The sequence below is a fragment of the Mytilus galloprovincialis genome, chromosome 1, assembly GCF_965363235.1.
Source record: "Mytilus galloprovincialis chromosome 1, xbMytGall1.hap1.1, whole genome shotgun sequence".
NCBI lineage: Eukaryota > Metazoa > Mollusca > Bivalvia > Mytilida > Mytilidae > Mytilus > Mytilus galloprovincialis.
The window spans coordinates 76,533,077-76,552,049 of NC_134838.1; the positions used below are offsets into that span (position 1 = coordinate 76,533,077).

Genomic DNA, 18,973 nt, shown 5'->3' on the forward strand with positions numbered 1-18,973 from the left:
GAACTTTGTTAAGGAAGTGTTTTGTTACCATACGTGAATTTGCGCAGTTAATTGGAAAATTGGTTGCTAGTGAACATGGTGTCTTATATGCACCAGTTTTTTACAAAACTTTAGAAATACAAAAGGATGTTGAATTAAAATTGAATAAAGGAAATTTTGATGCTAAAATTATATTATCAAATGAGAGTAAACAATGTATTAACTGGTGGATTGAAAACATTCATAATAGTTATAAACCAATTGTTTTTAAGCCACCAGATAGAAAAATTGAATCTGACAGTAGTATGTTAGGATATGGAGCTCTTGATGTAACAAATAATCTTACATTATCAGGTGTTTGGAGTTTGAGTGAACGTAATAAACATATAAATTTTTTGGAACTGAAAGCAGCTTTTCTTGCATTAAAAGCCTTTTGTTGCAGAACTCGTAATGAACATGTACAATTATTTCTTGATAATACAACTGCTATTAAGTATTTGAATAAAATGGGAGGAAGAAAAGAAGAGTTAAATAATTTAGCTAAAGAGATATGGTTGTGGTGTATACATAGACAAATTTGGCTTAGTGTTTTTCATATCCCAGGGAAGTTAAATATAAAAGCAGATGCGTTAAGCAGACACAAGTCTAATTCAGATATGGAATGGATGATTATTGATAGTATTTTTGAGTGTATAATGAATAAACTTGGTCCATGTGACATTGATTTATTTGCATCAAAACATAACAATAGATTAGAACAATATGTATCCTTTGGCCCGGATGTGAAGGCTTTGGCTGTTAATGCATTCTCTTTAACTTGGAATACATTTTATGCATATATATTCCCTCCTTTCAGTGTGATCAGTGCAGTGTTACAGAAAATTTGTCAGGAAAAAGCAACCGCATTAGTCATAGCACCTTTATTTTCAACACAGCCGTGGTTTCCGCAGCTACTACAAATGATTTGCGATCAACCATATATTTTGCCAAAAGTGGAAACGATTCTGATGAATCCCAAAACAAATCAAACTCATCCTTTGAAAAACATGAGATTGGCGGCTTTCAAGATCTCAGGAATAAAATGTGTGAGGGAGGAGTATCAGCAGAGGCTGCCGACATCATCATCAATTCCTGGAGAGATTCTACCAAAAAACAGTATGGGACATATATCAAAAAGTGGCTGCTTTTTTGTGACAAAGAAAAAACGGATCGATTTGATCCATCTGTAAATAGTGTATTAAAATTTTTGTTAGAATTGCATCTAAACGGCTTAGGATATAGTGCTGTTAATACTGCTAAATCAGCAGTATCTAGTTTTGTTTATCTTATTACTAATGTGCAAATTGGAAAACATTTTCATGTTAAACAATTTATGAAGGGAATATTTAATAAGAAACCTGTTTTACCTAGGTATAATTGTACCTGGAATGTGGAAATGGTGCTAAGTCTTTTAAAGACTTGGAACAAAGATATTACATTAAAAAACATAACATTTAAATTGGCTATGTTATTAGCTTTAACAACAGGTCAGAGAATGCAGAGTATTTTCTTAATAGATATTAGGAATTTGGAACTTGATACATACTCAGTTAAAATTAGATATGGAGACTTGCTTAAGCAAACTAGACCTGGATATCAGTTACCAGAGATATTTATAGAAGCATTTAAGCCAGATTATAGGATTTGTGTGGTTCATACATTACATGAATATTTAGAACGCACAAATAAATTAAGATTAAATAACACTCAATTGTTTTTGAGTTTCCAAAAACCGTATAAACCTGTAAAAAAGGGTACCATTGCTAAGTGGATTAAACAAGTTTTAATTATGGCTGGAATAGATATGACAATCTTTACACCTCATAGTACTAGAGGAGCTGCTACTTCCTATGTTAGTGGACGAATTCCTATAGCTACAATTCTTCGCACAGCTGGATGGAGAAAAGATAGTGTGTTTCGAAAATTTTATCAAAGACCAATTACTAATGACAGCTCCTTCAGTAATGAAATCTTATTGGCCAAGAGAAAATAAGATAGTTTGTGTATATAAGGATGTATATAATTCCGAAATTTAGAATTAGTAGAGTTTTCCAAGTAGTGGAATATGTAGTGTTTTTAGTATAACTGTTGCTACTTTACAAAGATTTTACTGAAAGTGCAGAACTGAACTCTAAAGACTCATGTGATTCTATAGGTAGATTGGACTTACTAAATTAACAAATTAAACAAAACTTACCTAAGTTGTAGTTTGATGTTAATTTGGTAAGGTCCAATCTACCAGAATCACATGCCCGCCCGAGTTGTGATTTGTGCCCACCCTCATTATGGAAGTTTCAGTTCCTGACTTTCTCCACTCTGAAGTCTGATTTGCATCATGTGATCATCTGTTCACTCATGTGATTCTGGTAGATTGGACCTTACCAAATTAACATCAAACTACAACTTAGGTAAGTTTTGTTTAATTTGTTAATTTATGAGCCTTTTATAGCTGACTTTGCGGTATGGGCTTTGCTCATTGTTAAAGGCTATACGTTGATCTATAGTTGTTAATTTCAGTGTCATTTTGTGTCTTGTGAAGAGCTGTCTCATTGGCAATCATACCACATCTTCTTTTTTATATAGCTATTAAAAACCTGCATCGTTACACTGAAGACAGTTCTTCTTAGTAATATTAAACATAACATCAAAATGATCAAATTCAATAGATTTATTTACAATTTTCATAAATAATTCATACAATTAAACAAAAATGTATTGCACTATATCAAATAAAATCTAACTTAAGTAAACTATGCAGCTCTTACTTAACACATTAGTTAAAGGGAAACTTCGCAAAAAAATCAAAAATTGATATTATGTCCATTCTGTATAAAAATGCTCAAATTTATAGATATTAAAGTTTTATTCCGCTAAATAAGAGATCACCATCGATTTTAAATTTTGAGTATCAGTTCTCTACTCTCCGCCATCTTGTCACCTTCTCCGATGAAAAATCCCGATATGTCAATAAACCACAAAGGAACAAAACTACAGTAAACGATGTAGTCGTAATTGCGTGTCGATATCTTGTCAATCGTACGGTTGTTTTATCTGACTGACTAACTTGATACGGAAAATGGTCTTATATTTTTAAATAACCATATAGTCTGTTATTTTTAAACTGATAATATTGTAATTAGTTAAAAAGTCAAAGTTCAAATCATAAAATGATAAATAAGTGTTCCGTGGAAATTGTTTTCGAAAATCTAATTCGTTCATAATTCTTTCAAGTAATAAACTTTATTTAAATAAATTCGGATCTTCCCTTATCTGATCACCAGCATGGCTAAAGGTATTACTCCCAAAGGTATTGGAAGGGGTGTAAGGTGACACGTCCAGGTATTCAATCGATTTCCTGTCCGGCGGGCTTGCAAGTTCATGCATCGTTTCACTTCTGTAGGTATTGATCAGTGTACACGACCGTTACTTATAACTTTCCATTTTGAACTATCAGGTGCATGTATAATATACATTTTTGTCTTGCGTGTCCGAAAGTGATATAATATACTAGTCATTACCGAACTCATACGCTTGTTTATAAATAACATTTCTGGTGTAAAGAATATTATTTATAAAAAAAAAATAATACAAAAAAAATAATTGAAGAAATACAAATCTATTTACATATTTTTCCAAGGGTTAATTTGGGAAAATGTAATATATACTCGTTGTCAATAGTTTAGGACAGATTGGAACATACCAGAATTATTGATCTAAAAAAATGTGCGCACTTGTCGACGATTCGTGTATACATACGCCTGGTAGAAAGTTACGGAACTATATAGTCAGTAGCGCAATTTAAAATATGTATACATGTATACATTGAACATAAGAAAGAAACATACATTTTGTGTAAATTGTGGTAAAAGTTTTGTAAATAGACTATAGTCCATGTATGCCAACAGTATGTAATCAACGAATTCGATAGACTATTGTATACCAAAAGAAGAAGAAGAAAAAAAGAAACAATTTGATTTAAATACAGGTCAATTTATAACTTGCTTTGGTTCATCGAAGTTAAGAACATAGTAAACTCACAGATTTATATATCAATTAAATTGTTCTCGAATAAAGGACGAAATTCGTCATCATCACAATCGTTCCAACATTCATGTAAAATATATGCAACTGGACGTACACTAATAATCCCCAAGGAATGTGAATATTTTCTAGGAAAACTATTGAGTATCAATTTCGGGATTTATTTTCTTTCTTGATATTCAATGACAGCAATTTAAAGAATAAACTGCTTGTCGGATATTTGTCCGCTTTAGGGGTATTCTTGCAAGTTGGACAGACTTATAATAACATTCAAAAATAGGGAAAGATAACATTAAATTCGTTGTCTTTTAATTTTAAACATCGTTGATCAAATAGTTATTTAAGTATATATATACGTTGGGAGACGACGATTATTATAGTTGTCTCAGATTTTAATAAGGACGTTCCCCATTATGAATAAATTTGGTTGACGTTTATCACACTTGAAAAGAATATCTATTCGTAATTTTTCGATTCCATTACAAAAATATTTTTTTCTTTATTCGTACATATCATATTCCGCTTCGGTAGAGTTATCTTCAGATAGTTTCATATATTAATTAATACATGGCTTTCAAAAGTCTAAATGTAAGTGTTCTAGTACATTTTTTCGCCTAATAAAGACAAATAAAAATGATTTAGTAAAGCTATTTCTAATTTCTAAGTCCCCCTTTTTTATGAGACATAAATCAAGGACAAGACTTGTATATCATTTCATTCTGACATATGAATTAAGTTTCCCGTCTTTAACCGAAAATTGCGTATTTCTTAGTAAATTAACTTATTTGAATTCAAATAAATAATAGCACCAAATATAATTAAATAATTCCACGGCGACCAATTTTTATTTGTCACCAACTTGAATATGTATTTTTAATGTGTGTATTAAATGCTACCACTGATCCGAATAGACAGTCACACCTGGCAAGGTGTGCCCTAGAGGCGTGGTTAAATACCGAAGTGCAAATAACAATTTACCTTTCAACAAGCCATCTACGAGTATTGCCACAGAACCGTGAATACACACATCGTATAAACCTAGCCATAGCAGAGATAGTAAAAGGTCAATAATAGTACACCAACATATTGTCTTTACAGATTATTGTACTTTAATTTGTTCACCTTATCAGTCCGAAAATGCATTTATTAAAAATAAATTTATAACTTTTTGTGTTGTCTACAAAAATAATTCGAATATATACGTTTAACATAGATAATTTATCTCACGAATGAGTACAATTGAACGTCTGTGCGTTTTATCTTCTTATTATCGGATGGTTTTTAGATAAAGCATAAGTCATCGGCGCGCTTACGATTACGTTTAAATATGATTAAAAACCAAGACTTTTAATGATTGTATTTTAAATCCCGGCATGCAAAAATCAGGAGAAAACGTCACGACCTACAGGAAGTAGTTGATATTTTTTCATTAATTATTGAATTTCTCCTTTATTACTGCACATATAGCGATAAAACTTTGTGAATATATTATATTATGTCATAATGAACATATTTAAACCATAAGTAAAAAATCGTGAATTTTCCCTTTAATATTACATGGAAAACAAACCAAACATATTTTTATGAAAAAGTCCATTGGGGGATCCAGGGGGGGGGGGGGGGGTCTGGGAGTTGGAACCCCCCCTTTTTTGCCTTTTTAAGACGGCTGGAAACGTCCCTGAAGTCAATTTATTTACCTACAGAAAAATAGGAAAGAACGTCTTCTCTTTAGCATCTAGAAGTTATGGTATAATATTATTATAAACAACATTAATAATATAATACATGATTGAACATTGGTTATTTAATTATTTAACTGCTGTGACTCATTTTACAAAAAATGTTAAAAGAGAAACTACTCATTTTGAGTATAACTTAAAATCAATTTGCATCATTAGATGTTTTGTATATTACAACAATGTGTAATGATGATAATGATACTACTAGGTAACAATGGCTTATTTCTACATTTACTTAACAATTCTTACAAATATCTTATAACACCTTTAACCACCTTTTTTTTATGAAGATGCTGCAACACAAGATGATAATAGAAAATATCTTATCTCAAGTGATTTCTGAACTACATGTCTTGTGGAAAGTCAAATATTTTTTTTTTTAAATATGAATCCTATAAAACTGTTCATAAGAAATCAGTTGTGTTAAGAAATGATCTTAGATATGGAAGTGAAGTTATATGAACGACTTTCATTTTGGCATAAGTATCACATTACAAGTATGCAACCAGGAGATTTAGAAAACTTAACAAAAATTCCTGTTCATTCATATCTTGTTTCTGAAGCTCTACGTCAAATGACAAAAACTAAATGTAAAATATATCCACATATGTTCATTTCACTATGTAAAAGTTGCCAATTAATTACAACGATTATCACAGACATCTTCACAACATAAAGTTCCTAAAAGTCACATGGATATTGGACAGCTCAGTCCATGAGATTTTCAATATAATTGGTCCTTCTATATATTATCACATTGTCAATTCTATCATACATTTGAATCATTATAAATGAAAACTTGAGCTAGTTCATCATGTTCATAAGTTCTTTTCAGGAAATTGTCTGTTAACCGCAATCCTGAAATTGTCTGAAAATAGAAAATATTGGATACTTTATCATATGAAGTACCAAGAAAGATGACCATTTATGTTATCTTTTGTAAACCTTTGAAAGTAACATGCAAGTCAAATATTGTACTTTTATTTTTTATTGAAAATGTTTTATTTTTTTTCTAACCAGGAAGTGATTTGTCCAACTCCACAATTTAAAAACATTATACTAAAAATTTGTCTCATTAGAAAAGTTGCTTCTACAAAGCCATTTTAAGCAATAAATACAAAGCCATCATTCATAAAAGAAACTTCGAAATAAAAGCTAAACTTATATCTGTGCCAAATAAAATGATAAGTTCCTCTTTTTTTCTGTCACTGAGTTGCTGTTTCATTGATATATATACTTAACACCATATTTTATTTGGATACTTATTTCACCATTTCCCCCTTAAGATTTATCCAATGTACCTGTAGACCTGGAATGGTTGCTATGACATTTAATTTTAGGTCCATATTTTCATTAGGAGGTAACTTTCCCAGCTGTCTACCAGATATACCAACCCACACCACACCAGTACTCTGATTGTTCTGTAGTACTAATGTCAAATCCATTGTTCTCTCACTAAAAATACATAAATTATAATTAAAAATAAATTATGTGAATAACTAGCCCTAGGAACTTGTTTCACTTATCTTGTACATTTGTTATAAGGAAACTTTGCATATTGATTCAAGAAATCATGCAATTTCCAAAATGACTCCCCCCCCCCCCCCCAACACTGAGTTTAAAACAGTAATTTGATGGTCATGGATGTAAAAACACATGACACAGTTAAGAATGCTTATATGAAGTACCTTGCAAGGTATTCGTGTACCAAATCTAATTATCTGATTACACATAATAAGAAAGAAAATAAGAAAACTCAAAATCTTTACTTTTTTTCAAGTAGTCAATAAACTATGAAAATGTGGTCTAGGACAATGGGCATATGACATACAGAAACTTCATTACATAAAGCATCTATATACAAAGTATGAAGGTCTTCTTTCTACATTCTATATAATTTGCTTTAAGGAAGTCTCATAACGCTGCCTCCAACAGAACACTATTCCTATGTCAAGATTTTTACGACAGAAGTTGCAGGCCTGGTAATAAACAGACATGATAGAAGAAACAAAAGGTCAATTCAAGAGTTTTAGTTTAAGTTTGACCCTTACTGTGACACTGAAGATATGTTTGAGCATCATATATATTACCAGCAGTTTGTTATTCGACACACAACTTCAAATGTATTTTCTAACAATACTGTATCAGGAACCTTTTCAACTGTAACTCTTATATCACCGTAGCCTGGAGCCTAAAAAAAAGAAAATATTTCATCATTGATATACAAGTTCAGCCTAATGATTTATGTTGAAGACAAGACTAATATTTAGAGGCAACGATTACATGCATTTGCAGAATTACTGGCCGATGTCATATGATGTGAAATTTCAGGGATCTGGGTGGAAAAGTATGGGAGTTGATTACATAAATTAAGTATCTACCTTTTCCACCTCCTCGACTTTACTATACTGTATAAAGCCAGCACTGAACTTCTTCTAAGCAAGTCCATTTTTAAAGAATGGAAAATAATATTAACATTAAATTTAAAGTTACTTTTTTTAAGGAAGGCAAAATATAAAAGAACAGGTTCCTCTGCAAATCTCTTCCTGATAATCATTAAAACATCTTCCTTGTTAAAATTTAAAAGTTGACAAACGAAACAAAAATCTAGAAATTCAAAACATTCCAAATTGATAGCTTTGTTTATATTTATGCAAATATGTTTCAATATTAATTGCTCAAATAACATTTTTTTCTTATTAATAACCTGTTTCATTAATATAAATTCCACCAGATTACACAATAAGTTGATAAAAGATGGCATTACATAGATCAATCATTAAAAAAACATTTTTATGAGTTCGTTCTTTGTCCTATATTGGTTCCTGTTATAACTATTGGTTTTGTTCAAAAGGCATCCTTATCTCATTAAAGATTTTTTATGATATCTGTTCAATTATTGGAATTTTGCTTGTTATCAATCACAGTTCCTTTCTTCTGGAACAATCTCATAACTTCTCAAGGATAAAACTTGACATTCCCATGGTCTTAACAACAAGTATTGACCATAAATACTCAGAAAACAAATAATATCATTTTTGTATATCTAAATCACATTAGTTATACAGATTAATCAACAAATTTGACATTTTTTCTTTTTTTCAAGGCTTTTCCCAGGAGTTTATTATCTTTCTGAAACTTAATCAATGAGAATGTGTCCATAGTACATGTCTATGTCCAGTGGACTGTGAAAATGGAGTAAAGTCTCTTATTTGGCATTAAAATTAGAAAGATCATATCATAGAGAACATGTGAACTAAGTTTCAAATTAATTGGACTTTAACTTCATCAAAAACTACCTCGACCAAAAAAATTAACATGAAAACTTTAACATGAAGCAGGACAGACAGATGGACGAACAGACGCACAGAACAGAAAACCTAAGATAACATAATGCCCATAAATGGGACATAAAAATACTGCCGAAAGAATTTGGTTAGTCTTTTTCTTGAGGCCCAGACCAAATTTGGCTTCATTGTAAATACATTATTGCTTGCCCTTAATCTTACTCTTAAACATATTCTTATGCTGATCTTTACCAACCAATCCCTAAAATAGCCTAAACCCTAAACCTAAATATTATTGGAAGGTGTCTTTAGTCACATCAGTGCAATCAGGTCATAAACTATTATTTAACTTATATCCTTAACCCTTCATCAAAATATTAGTGTAAGATGCTGAGTCCTCTTCAGTAAAATAAGTAATAAACTGTTTTTAAAACTTATTTTCTAACTCTTAACCTAAATTTTAGCAAAAATTGCAAAGTCCAGTACAGTAAGGTTGTAAACTTTTTTACTTATATCCTAAACTATTACCTACATATTAGTGAAAGGTTGGAGTCCCCTTAACTAAATCAATGGAGAAAATGCCCATAGGACACAGACGATGCCCCTGTTTGCAAAAAAAGTTATAAAGACATAACTAGATAACTGTAAAAGAAACACACTTGATATGTGTTTTATCGTAATAATCATTATGTATAAGTTTCATAACATTTGGTTAAGGCACACTAACATAAGATAATGGATACGAAAAACCAAGCATTTTTTCAATTTATAAAGGGGCATAACTCGAGAACAGTAAAAGTGACGCCACCAAATTTGAACTTGATCTGTGTTTTATGGCATTTGCAATGTGTATAACTTCCATCATATTTGTTTGAAACAAACTAAAGTAATAGAATGGAAACATCAAAATTTCAGCAATTTTTCCATTTATAAAGGGGCATAACTCAGGAAAGATAAAAAAGAAACCACCCAAATTTGAACTTGATGTTTGTTTTGTTGTACGAATGTAATATTAGCTTTGTGTTTAAATTTATAACATTTGGTCAAGGGAAACTGAAGTAAGACATGTTAGAGAACAAAAACCAATTTCAGGACATAATGACAGATGGACAGAAAGGCAAGGGTAAACTAAATGCTTCCTCAGCTTTGACCTGGGCATTAAAGGTGTTGTAAAACCAATTTACCTATATCATTATCCCCTTCAGTACAATAAGGTAATAAACAGTTTTACTTAAATCTTAAACTCTTAACCAAAGTATTAGAGAAAAGTGCCCAGTCTTCTTCAGTACAAAAAGGTTGAAACTATTTTACTAATTTCATAAACTGTTATAACCTATACAGAAGCTGAAAATATCAATTCAGTAAAATAAGGTCAACATTTTTATTATATACTAAAATGCAATTATCTATACTGATATTTTGAGACCTACCACTCTCTGTAACTGACTAGTCTGTAATCTTCCTCTCTCTCCCATATTAGTTTTCCATACAATATCTAATTTACCAATATTTGTCACACCTTTTAGCACTTTCAGTTCTTTGATTACTTCTGGTTTAGGTGTCAGACAATATAAATACTGTCTGGTGTCCATGGCATTCAAATAATTTACTTTACCGAACACCATATCTGGTCTGAAATCATAAACACTAGTATAACACATCAGATAACTTGGGAATAAACTACTGAATGGTTTGCTAGAACAGAAGTGTCGACCACATTCAGTCCTTGTGGATTTAGACAGTACCTAATAACAATGAGATTTCTAAGGACATATCTATTACTGAAAGGAAATTTATCTGCTGGATGACAGTAAAACCCAGAAGCTATTTGTTAAATGAAAATCAGTAATAAAATGTGACAAATGATTCCCTTGCATGCTGGGAAATTTTTTCTTGTACTTTAATTTTACAGGATGATAATCAGACCATGTTCATTTTATCTTTTTTAGTTTTTGCTCAAAACTGCAAAAGGTTCTTATATTTTCACAAAACATATTTTAAAGGACAAAAATAAAACTTTCAGTTACGTTTAAGATTATCATGGGAAATTTAATTTATAATATGGTCCAGTCTTTTTATGAATTTAACAAGCAAACTTTTAGGCATAATGGAGAGACTAGAAGCAGGGGGGAGAGGGGGAGAAGGGGGGGGGGGTGTTTTAGATCATGAGGCTCTGACATTAATTGTCAAATTTTATCTGCATCTCAACTTTGATAATCTTTGCGGTATGTTCTTTGCTCATTGTTAATGGCCATACAGTGACCTTTTATTGTTAATTTCTGTGTTGGTAAAGATCTAGTGCATACAAATGCTAAAGCAGATACAACACAGAATGTATGAATGAACTATATTTTTTAGACCAGTCTGTTTCTCTGGGAACAAAACTAATTTCAAAGAATTTGCTGAAGATCTGTTTTACCATTGCACCATGTGAATGAACCAATTTAACCTAACCCTATCCCAGCAATTACTATTAGTCAATGAAAATAACAACAGCAACACAGAATCTTACAAGAAATATACAAACACATGTTACAGCTTCTAGATAAAGGTATCTAAATATGGCATACTAAATAACAGAACTTTGAAGTGAAGTCAGTGCTATGTCATAAAATTAATTATCATGACATAGTTATTAACACCCAACTAATTTGATAATTAGAAACACCCTACCATGAAAGAATTTTAATGCTTATTATATCAAAACTGCACTTGTTAGAAAATATGGCAAGTTCAAGGCAATAAGACTCTCCATAATTAGCCTTTTAGAAAATAAAACAATTATAAAAGAAATTCCTTTTTGACTGACCAATAAAAGTCTCTTTAATTATAACCAAAATAGTACTTATAGTATGTAAGAGAGACATTTGAGCAATAACCACAAAACAGGTGGTAACACTATGTACCACATTTTCTACTTTGTACTCAAAACCATCTCAAACAATATATCGTGTGATTTCTTTTGCTGATAGATCAACATATGCACTAACATAGAAGAGGGTATGAAAAGAACCTTGAATTAGAAAATAAAATATGTATTATACATTCACCAGGGATAAGTCAGTCAGACATCTGTACCTATATTTTTGAATTTGTCTTACCTATTGGCATAAGGACATCAAACTCAGCAAAATTTGCCCAAATTTGTAATTTTCAAATCTTATCATGAGCTTTACTCAAACATATATCATGCTTAAGTATGTACTCCTAAGAATCAGATATCATTTTAAATGAAACATCATATATTCAGTAAAATATGTGTGAAATAACAATATGCTATTGATAAGTTTTCAGGGGAGATAACCTAAAATATTATTCTTTTGAATAAAGACTTTTTGAAAGAAAAGTTATTATCTCCCCCATGGAAACTTCCTACAAACATGTATTGCAATTTTACACATATTTTACTGAATATGAAATGTTTTAATTCACATAATGTCTGATTCTTATAAATATAGAATACTTTTAGAAAGAAAAACTATATGAAAGCTTAGCTTGGACAATTTAATAGCAATTCAAAATAAACAGTTCCCCTTCAGCATGGAAATGAATATAATATAACTATACAAACTGATAAACTAATTTTGTCACAACATCGTTAAAGTGGAGTTAAAGTCTTATAGGATTGTAAGTATGTTTTATTTTATCACCTTGCACTTTCATGACTTGGCTGTGGTTTTCTACAGCAGTTGGTTCAAATTTCTGACCAGTTGAACAATTTGATTTTATAAAACAAATTGCAATTTAGTCAAAATTTTGAATGAGTTGCAATTGGTGGAGAGCAACACTAACAGTCAAGTCACTGTAACAACAATTTAAAGGACCTATTGTCTCAAGTTTTACTCTGCTGATCAGGTTGAATTGATTTTTATGTCTGAAAAAAAATAAAATTTGGGGAATAAATGACATACACTTCTTTTCCGTCCAATGTGTTGAGTTCCTCAGCATTATACTGTGCAGAAGGATCTAAGGTAACCCGCTCCATGTAGACTGGGTTTGGTGTTATATTCTGAATCTGAGCCTCTAAAAACACCTCATCAGACTGTCAAAATATAAAAAAATAGCAATTAAAATATTAAAATTCCTTATCAATTCTATGAGTTTAATTCTTACTTATATTATTATGTGCATATGTTGGTTTAATAGATAAGGTTTTACAAGAACACTGGTAATTTTTCTATGTTAAGGTACAGAAAATGGCTTGGCAGTGATTCTCTGCAATCTTATGCTTTTTTGATATTTGTTTTAAACTTATGTAAATCCTTCCAAATATTACGAGAGATTCCAATAACACAATTAACTATGTTTACTTGCAGATGTAATTCTATTCAAATTATACCAAAAGTATTTGAAAACATTGTTATTTGTTAAAGAAAACTTATGTGAAACATGTTCTGGTATCTCATCTTAGCTCTACCTACTTTTAATACAACATCCACCATCTTTTGTTAAGAAAGCTGACTACTGGCAAGAAAATAGTTGACCATATATATAGCCTCTGCTGTGAACATACTGACAGACAGCAATAGCTATTGCCCACCTTTTACAAGCTTTTTGTATCAACTTAAACCTTATTTTATCTACTGTATACGATAAAGCTAACATTCATAATGTTGTGCACAATGTTCCTAGTGGTTATTCCAAAGCAAACTTTGCTAAAAGCAATATATATTTTTTAATTTCCTACTGAAAAAACAATCTTTTAATTAACAATGCACTATTGTCTTCATCAAAAGATTGGGTGATGAAAATTGTAATACGATTATTTATTATACAGGAAATAATTTTAACCTTCTTGGAGCAAAGTCAATTATATTAAAACCCATTTAACACTATTTTACATTACAGAGACTAGATTTATAAACCATATCACAATATCCTTCCATAAAAAACTGCACTTGATGAGTATAACATATTTCTGTCAATTTTTTTGTCTATAGCTGTATAATAATCGATGAACAATGTGGGTTTTTTTCTTGCTTGGAAATAATTGGCACTTTTTTATTCCATCATTATGCAACCACAAAAATATTCGGTGTAGTAAAGACAGCGTTTCACATCACCAATTATCTTGCTTTGTTTTCTGGTATGTCGGATAATGAAACTAATTGGTAAATATTGATAAAGTACAAGACTACCTAATGACTTTAGTCTATAGAAAGATACAGAGCACAGTACATAGTGTCAGGTGCATAGAGGAAAACATAATATCAAATTGATCATATTAACCGCAAAGAATTTTAAGAATTCATTTCTAGAATTTAAACGCAAAGCATTATTTTGTATTCAATAGGCACACTGGCTATGTAAAGCACATTTTTCTGGTTATGAAAGCAACAATTAAGCTTTGCTATCAAAAATAGCTCTAAAATTTATAAATGAACCATGTGTTTCATTGGAGTTCCCTTAATCATATTTATTAGGCAAGTACAAAAAAGAAAAAACTGCTAACTGTTAACAATAACAATGGTGGTGATAATTTGATGTTTTTTTCTGTTACACTGCAAAAGATAAGCAGTTAGGGTGTTATAGAGCTTTGCAACCTGTTATTCAAATTACTGAAGGATCAGTCTTCTGTAATCCAGTTGTCAAAGTAATTGTGGAAAAATCATTTTGATAAACAACTATTATAAACAACAAAGACAATTTGCCATGATGAAACATCCATACCATAATGCAAATGCAAAATTGTCATCTCTTGACTTTTATTATATATTTTCTCCCTTCAATCTGTTAATTTTAAAATGAAATTCCAAAGATAGGTGAAAATCTCTGTTGAACTTTTAAAATCTCAGCAAAACGTTAAAAGGCCATGAACAGCAACTATCAGCAATTCTTGAAATCATTGATAAAAGTATACGTTCTTTATGGCAATATGTAAATTTATAAATTGATTTACTTTGTTTTTGTGAGGATATATCATTGCTGAACAACTGTTAAAAATTGTCAATAATACTTAAAACTACAGACATATTATGTAAAATATGACAGTCAAGTATATCACTAAAAGAACAATAATTAAGGAATAAATATTATCTAATAAACAAAATTTTGATAGAACAATCGTTTGGTCTAGACTAAAGCCGAACTTTGTCACCCAGTCACGAATTCAGATAACAACAGTCAAGAATTTATGTCAATTGAGATTATAAATCCCAGATGGTCTATAGTGCTGTAGTCTTAGCTATATACAACATACATAAATATAGATACATACATGCAAAATACCCATCACCCAACATCAGGTCACATATGTGTCAATAAACAATATATAAGTATTCCCATGTAATGACTTAATCATACAAACATGCTACTGGGTATGTTGGTTAGAGCATAATAATATATCACAAAGGACTGAGAGGAGAAATAGGGAAAGTAAATTGTGGAAATGATTTTTTTATTCTATTTTTTTGTTTCTGATCATTATATCATATGTAAGAATATGAGCAAAAATGGTATGAATTTGAACCCTTAAACTATCCTCTAGGAATAACTTTTGTTGTTTTAATATCTAAAAATCGACCTGTTGTTTTCATGTTCAATGCTATTATTGTTTAAAAAAATTGCCAATACTAATGTAAAAATATTTAATACACCAGTTGATTTTATGTTTAAAGAACCTGTTGTTTTAATGTTTAATGAACTTGTTGTAAAAGTTTAATGAATCTGTTTGAAAATGATAAATCAATCTGTAATAATGTGTAATGAAACTGTTGTTTCAATATTTACCAAACCTTATGTTTTAATGTTAGGAACTTGTTGTTTTAATATTATAGGACCCTATTATTTTAATCTATAATGAACCTGCTGTTCAAATGTTTAATAACCATTCTGTTTTACAGGTTTATGGACCCATTGTTTTAATGGACTAATAACTATATTGTTTCAATGTTAAATGGACCTGTTTTTTTTTTAATGTAGTATTAACTTGGAATTCTAAATGTTTTATAGGTTTTGCCTTAGTGTGGAATGGACTTTTTGTTTAAAAACTTTCAAATAAATTGACAAGATAGTAAATAAACTATTGCTATAAATAGTCCCAAAGACAAGAAAATATCTCTATTTTTACAGTTGATTCTATCTTTTGCAGTTGAAACAGGAGATATTTTAAGAAACTTCATCTATAGACTTGAAATTGCTTAACTTGTTTAGACCTCTTTATTTATAAATAAGGAGATGTGGTATGATTGTCAACAAGGCAGCTATCTACCAGATTTCAAAAATGACAAGCTGCATATATCAATTTTAACATGTATGTAAGTTTATTTCTTGGTATCAAATGCCTCTTTCTGCACTATGGTTTTATCATGGTTGCAAGTTTTTATTGATAGAGGAGACAACTTGAAAGCCTTATCCCACCATTAGCAGGGTTAAACTTTTACCTCATGTATGACGAGCGATTGATCAATGTAGATAAGCGACATAGACCACAAGGACCAGTATTACAACATGGTAATGTAAACAGTAATTCTAAATTTCTTTTTATGGATAAACAAGTTGAGATGAGGTCATTTACGGGGTAAAAAGGAGATAGGACATTGTGACTGTAGATTTTTGCATTGTGATGTAAAAAAATTCAATGAAATGTACAAATTGGAATGTTGTGTAAGGGAACAAAGAAATAGCAATAATTAACTAATGCTGGCCTAAAAAAGCCGGGGAAGATAAAAACTTGATAACCTGTGGAATCTTCAGCTGCTTTGGTAATCTAACGTTCTTCAAAATGTTATACAAATACCACACATGCAAGACAGGAGCTGTACCTTATAATGACCACTTATAACAATATATGTAGAATGACATTTATTTTCCATAACTTGTATTGCTGGGTTGATATTTTGTTAACATTTAATGCATGTCTTCTTGAAATATATAATTAGGATGTTTTGCCAATCAAAAGCTATAGGGATCTCAATTTCAGCAACTCATGTAAACTTTTGACTAGTTATAAGAAATACCCAAGGACTTCAGACTCTTTTCCAATATGTATGGCCTTCAACTAATATTTACCTAACAATTCATTATCATTGACCAATTGTGTACTTAGATGAATAAATCTGAAATTGCTTCATGAATAAACAAAAAGAAATGTTTCAATATTTGACATAACCACTCATCAAAAGATATAACCAATATTGTGAAATTTTATGGTAGACTGAACGTATGAAATTACTAGAAGAAATAAGATGATTCAAGGATCTAACATGCAATGAAAATAACCATGCTTTCATAACATCCTCATAGACATAAAAATACAAATATCTAACAAAGAAAATGCAACATTTATGATGATCAATATTTCGATTCAATTTCTGTTCAGCAATACGATTTTTTTATGTGGATGCCAAAAATAATATTACAGATGACTTGATATGTTGACTTTCTAAGAAGCGATCAGTTCTGTCTTATGAGTTTTGTTTAGAAACCAATAATTGGGAAGTTACGAAAACAGCTATATTTCACAGCTTTAGCCTATTAGTTTTTCTCTCTTGAGTAAAACACATCGAAATATTTAGATTTTTTTTTTAGTAATTTCAATTATCTCTGTATAAGAAATTAAAAACAAAGCACAATAAAATAATTTTTATAATTTCATTTCGTAAAATTTCCACCTTTTAGAAATTGATTGAAATTATTGATCATGGAATAATTTTTTGACATATCAACCAAAGCATACTGCACGACAATGACATTGCTTGTTAAAACTTACGACATAATCCTGCATTGGCAAACAAAACACAAAACAATAAACAAACACCTTCATTAGTAAACAAAAATTATTAATTCTATAGCATGCAAACAAACAAACCTGCATTTACATTAAAATTATTGGCTAAGAAAATCATACTAAAAATATCAAAATTCAAGCAAGACCATTCTTTAATCACATCCTTTCTCAGTTTGAACTTTTTAAGAGACAGCTTTTGTATTTAAAACTAACTGTACATTTTGTATGTTGTTTGCTATATTTGCTATAACAGTGTACATAGACATTTTGACATACCTTGAAACCTGTGTAAACCAACCTCAAAGAACACAAATTCATTTGATTTGTTTTGTAGAGAGAGCTCTTACAAATGGTCAAATAAAATCATCTATAGATAATTTCAAAATTGAAATTTAACTGCTGAAGTATTTGTATTGCAAAAAATTGTGATAGGATAGGTTTCAGAAAAATACTTTTTTTTGCATTTGCATTTGCATAGTTTTAAATTTTGGTACCATTAATTGTAGGTAAATAGAATTACCTGATTTTCACAATAATAAATCTCACAATTTTGATCTTGTTCTTGTCCAACAATAAAAATAAATGCATGAGCAAATGTCTGAATTCACAGTACCAGTAATCATTGCAGTGCTATTGTATCTGAACATGGACAGAGTAATTGCTAGAATTCACCAGAAATATAACCTGTCTGGCCCAAATCAATTATCTTGTTCCCATGAGGTTAATTTAAACTGGTCTCAAACATACAGTGCAACTTTAACTAATGTATAATAATAATAACATATGAACCTACTACCTGCATTCATAACCATAGCTACATTGCTACAGTACATGTCTACCACTCTTCTACTATATTACGTGCTAGAATGGGTCTAGGTCATTGGTTTAATATTACTCTCAGTTTAAAACACCACATTAGTGACATTAAGATATCACACGTCTTCAGCCAAATCATTTTGCTATTTATATAACTAGCAGTAAATTCCTGCAAAGCATGTGAAGTGCTCAGTATCTGAACAGTCTGGTAACTCAGACATGGTGACATTATGGTGAAAAATGTATTGCATGAGGTCATTAACTAAGGTACATGTACATTAGGCCAAGGGAAGGAAAATTTTTTAGACAGCCAAATCTAGTTGCTACACCTAACAGTTACTTCC

The 18,973-nt window shown here is 30.5% G+C and overlaps 1 protein-coding gene across 3 annotated transcripts in view; it reads right to left on the bottom strand.

Annotated features, from left to right (window-relative positions):
- Positions 1-6,100: 6,100 nt before the first annotated feature.
- Positions 6,101-18,973, bottom strand: part of LOC143084479 (trafficking protein particle complex subunit 13-like) — an 83,299-nt gene continuing 70,426 nt past the window's right edge. For all 3 annotated transcript variants that reach the window (XM_076260820.1, XM_076260819.1, XM_076260821.1), the window contains 5 exons: positions 12,997-13,127; positions 10,516-10,717; positions 7,889-7,989; positions 7,100-7,253; positions 6,101-6,666 (listed from right to left, as the gene is read on the bottom strand). In XM_076260820.1, coding sequence (XP_076116935.1) covers positions 6,568-6,666; positions 7,100-7,253; positions 7,889-7,989; positions 10,516-10,717; positions 12,997-13,127 — 687 coding nt within the window. In that variant the 3' untranslated portion in view covers positions 6,101-6,567. The remainder of the gene's footprint in view (positions 6,667-7,099; positions 7,254-7,888; positions 7,990-10,515; positions 10,718-12,996; positions 13,128-18,973) is intronic.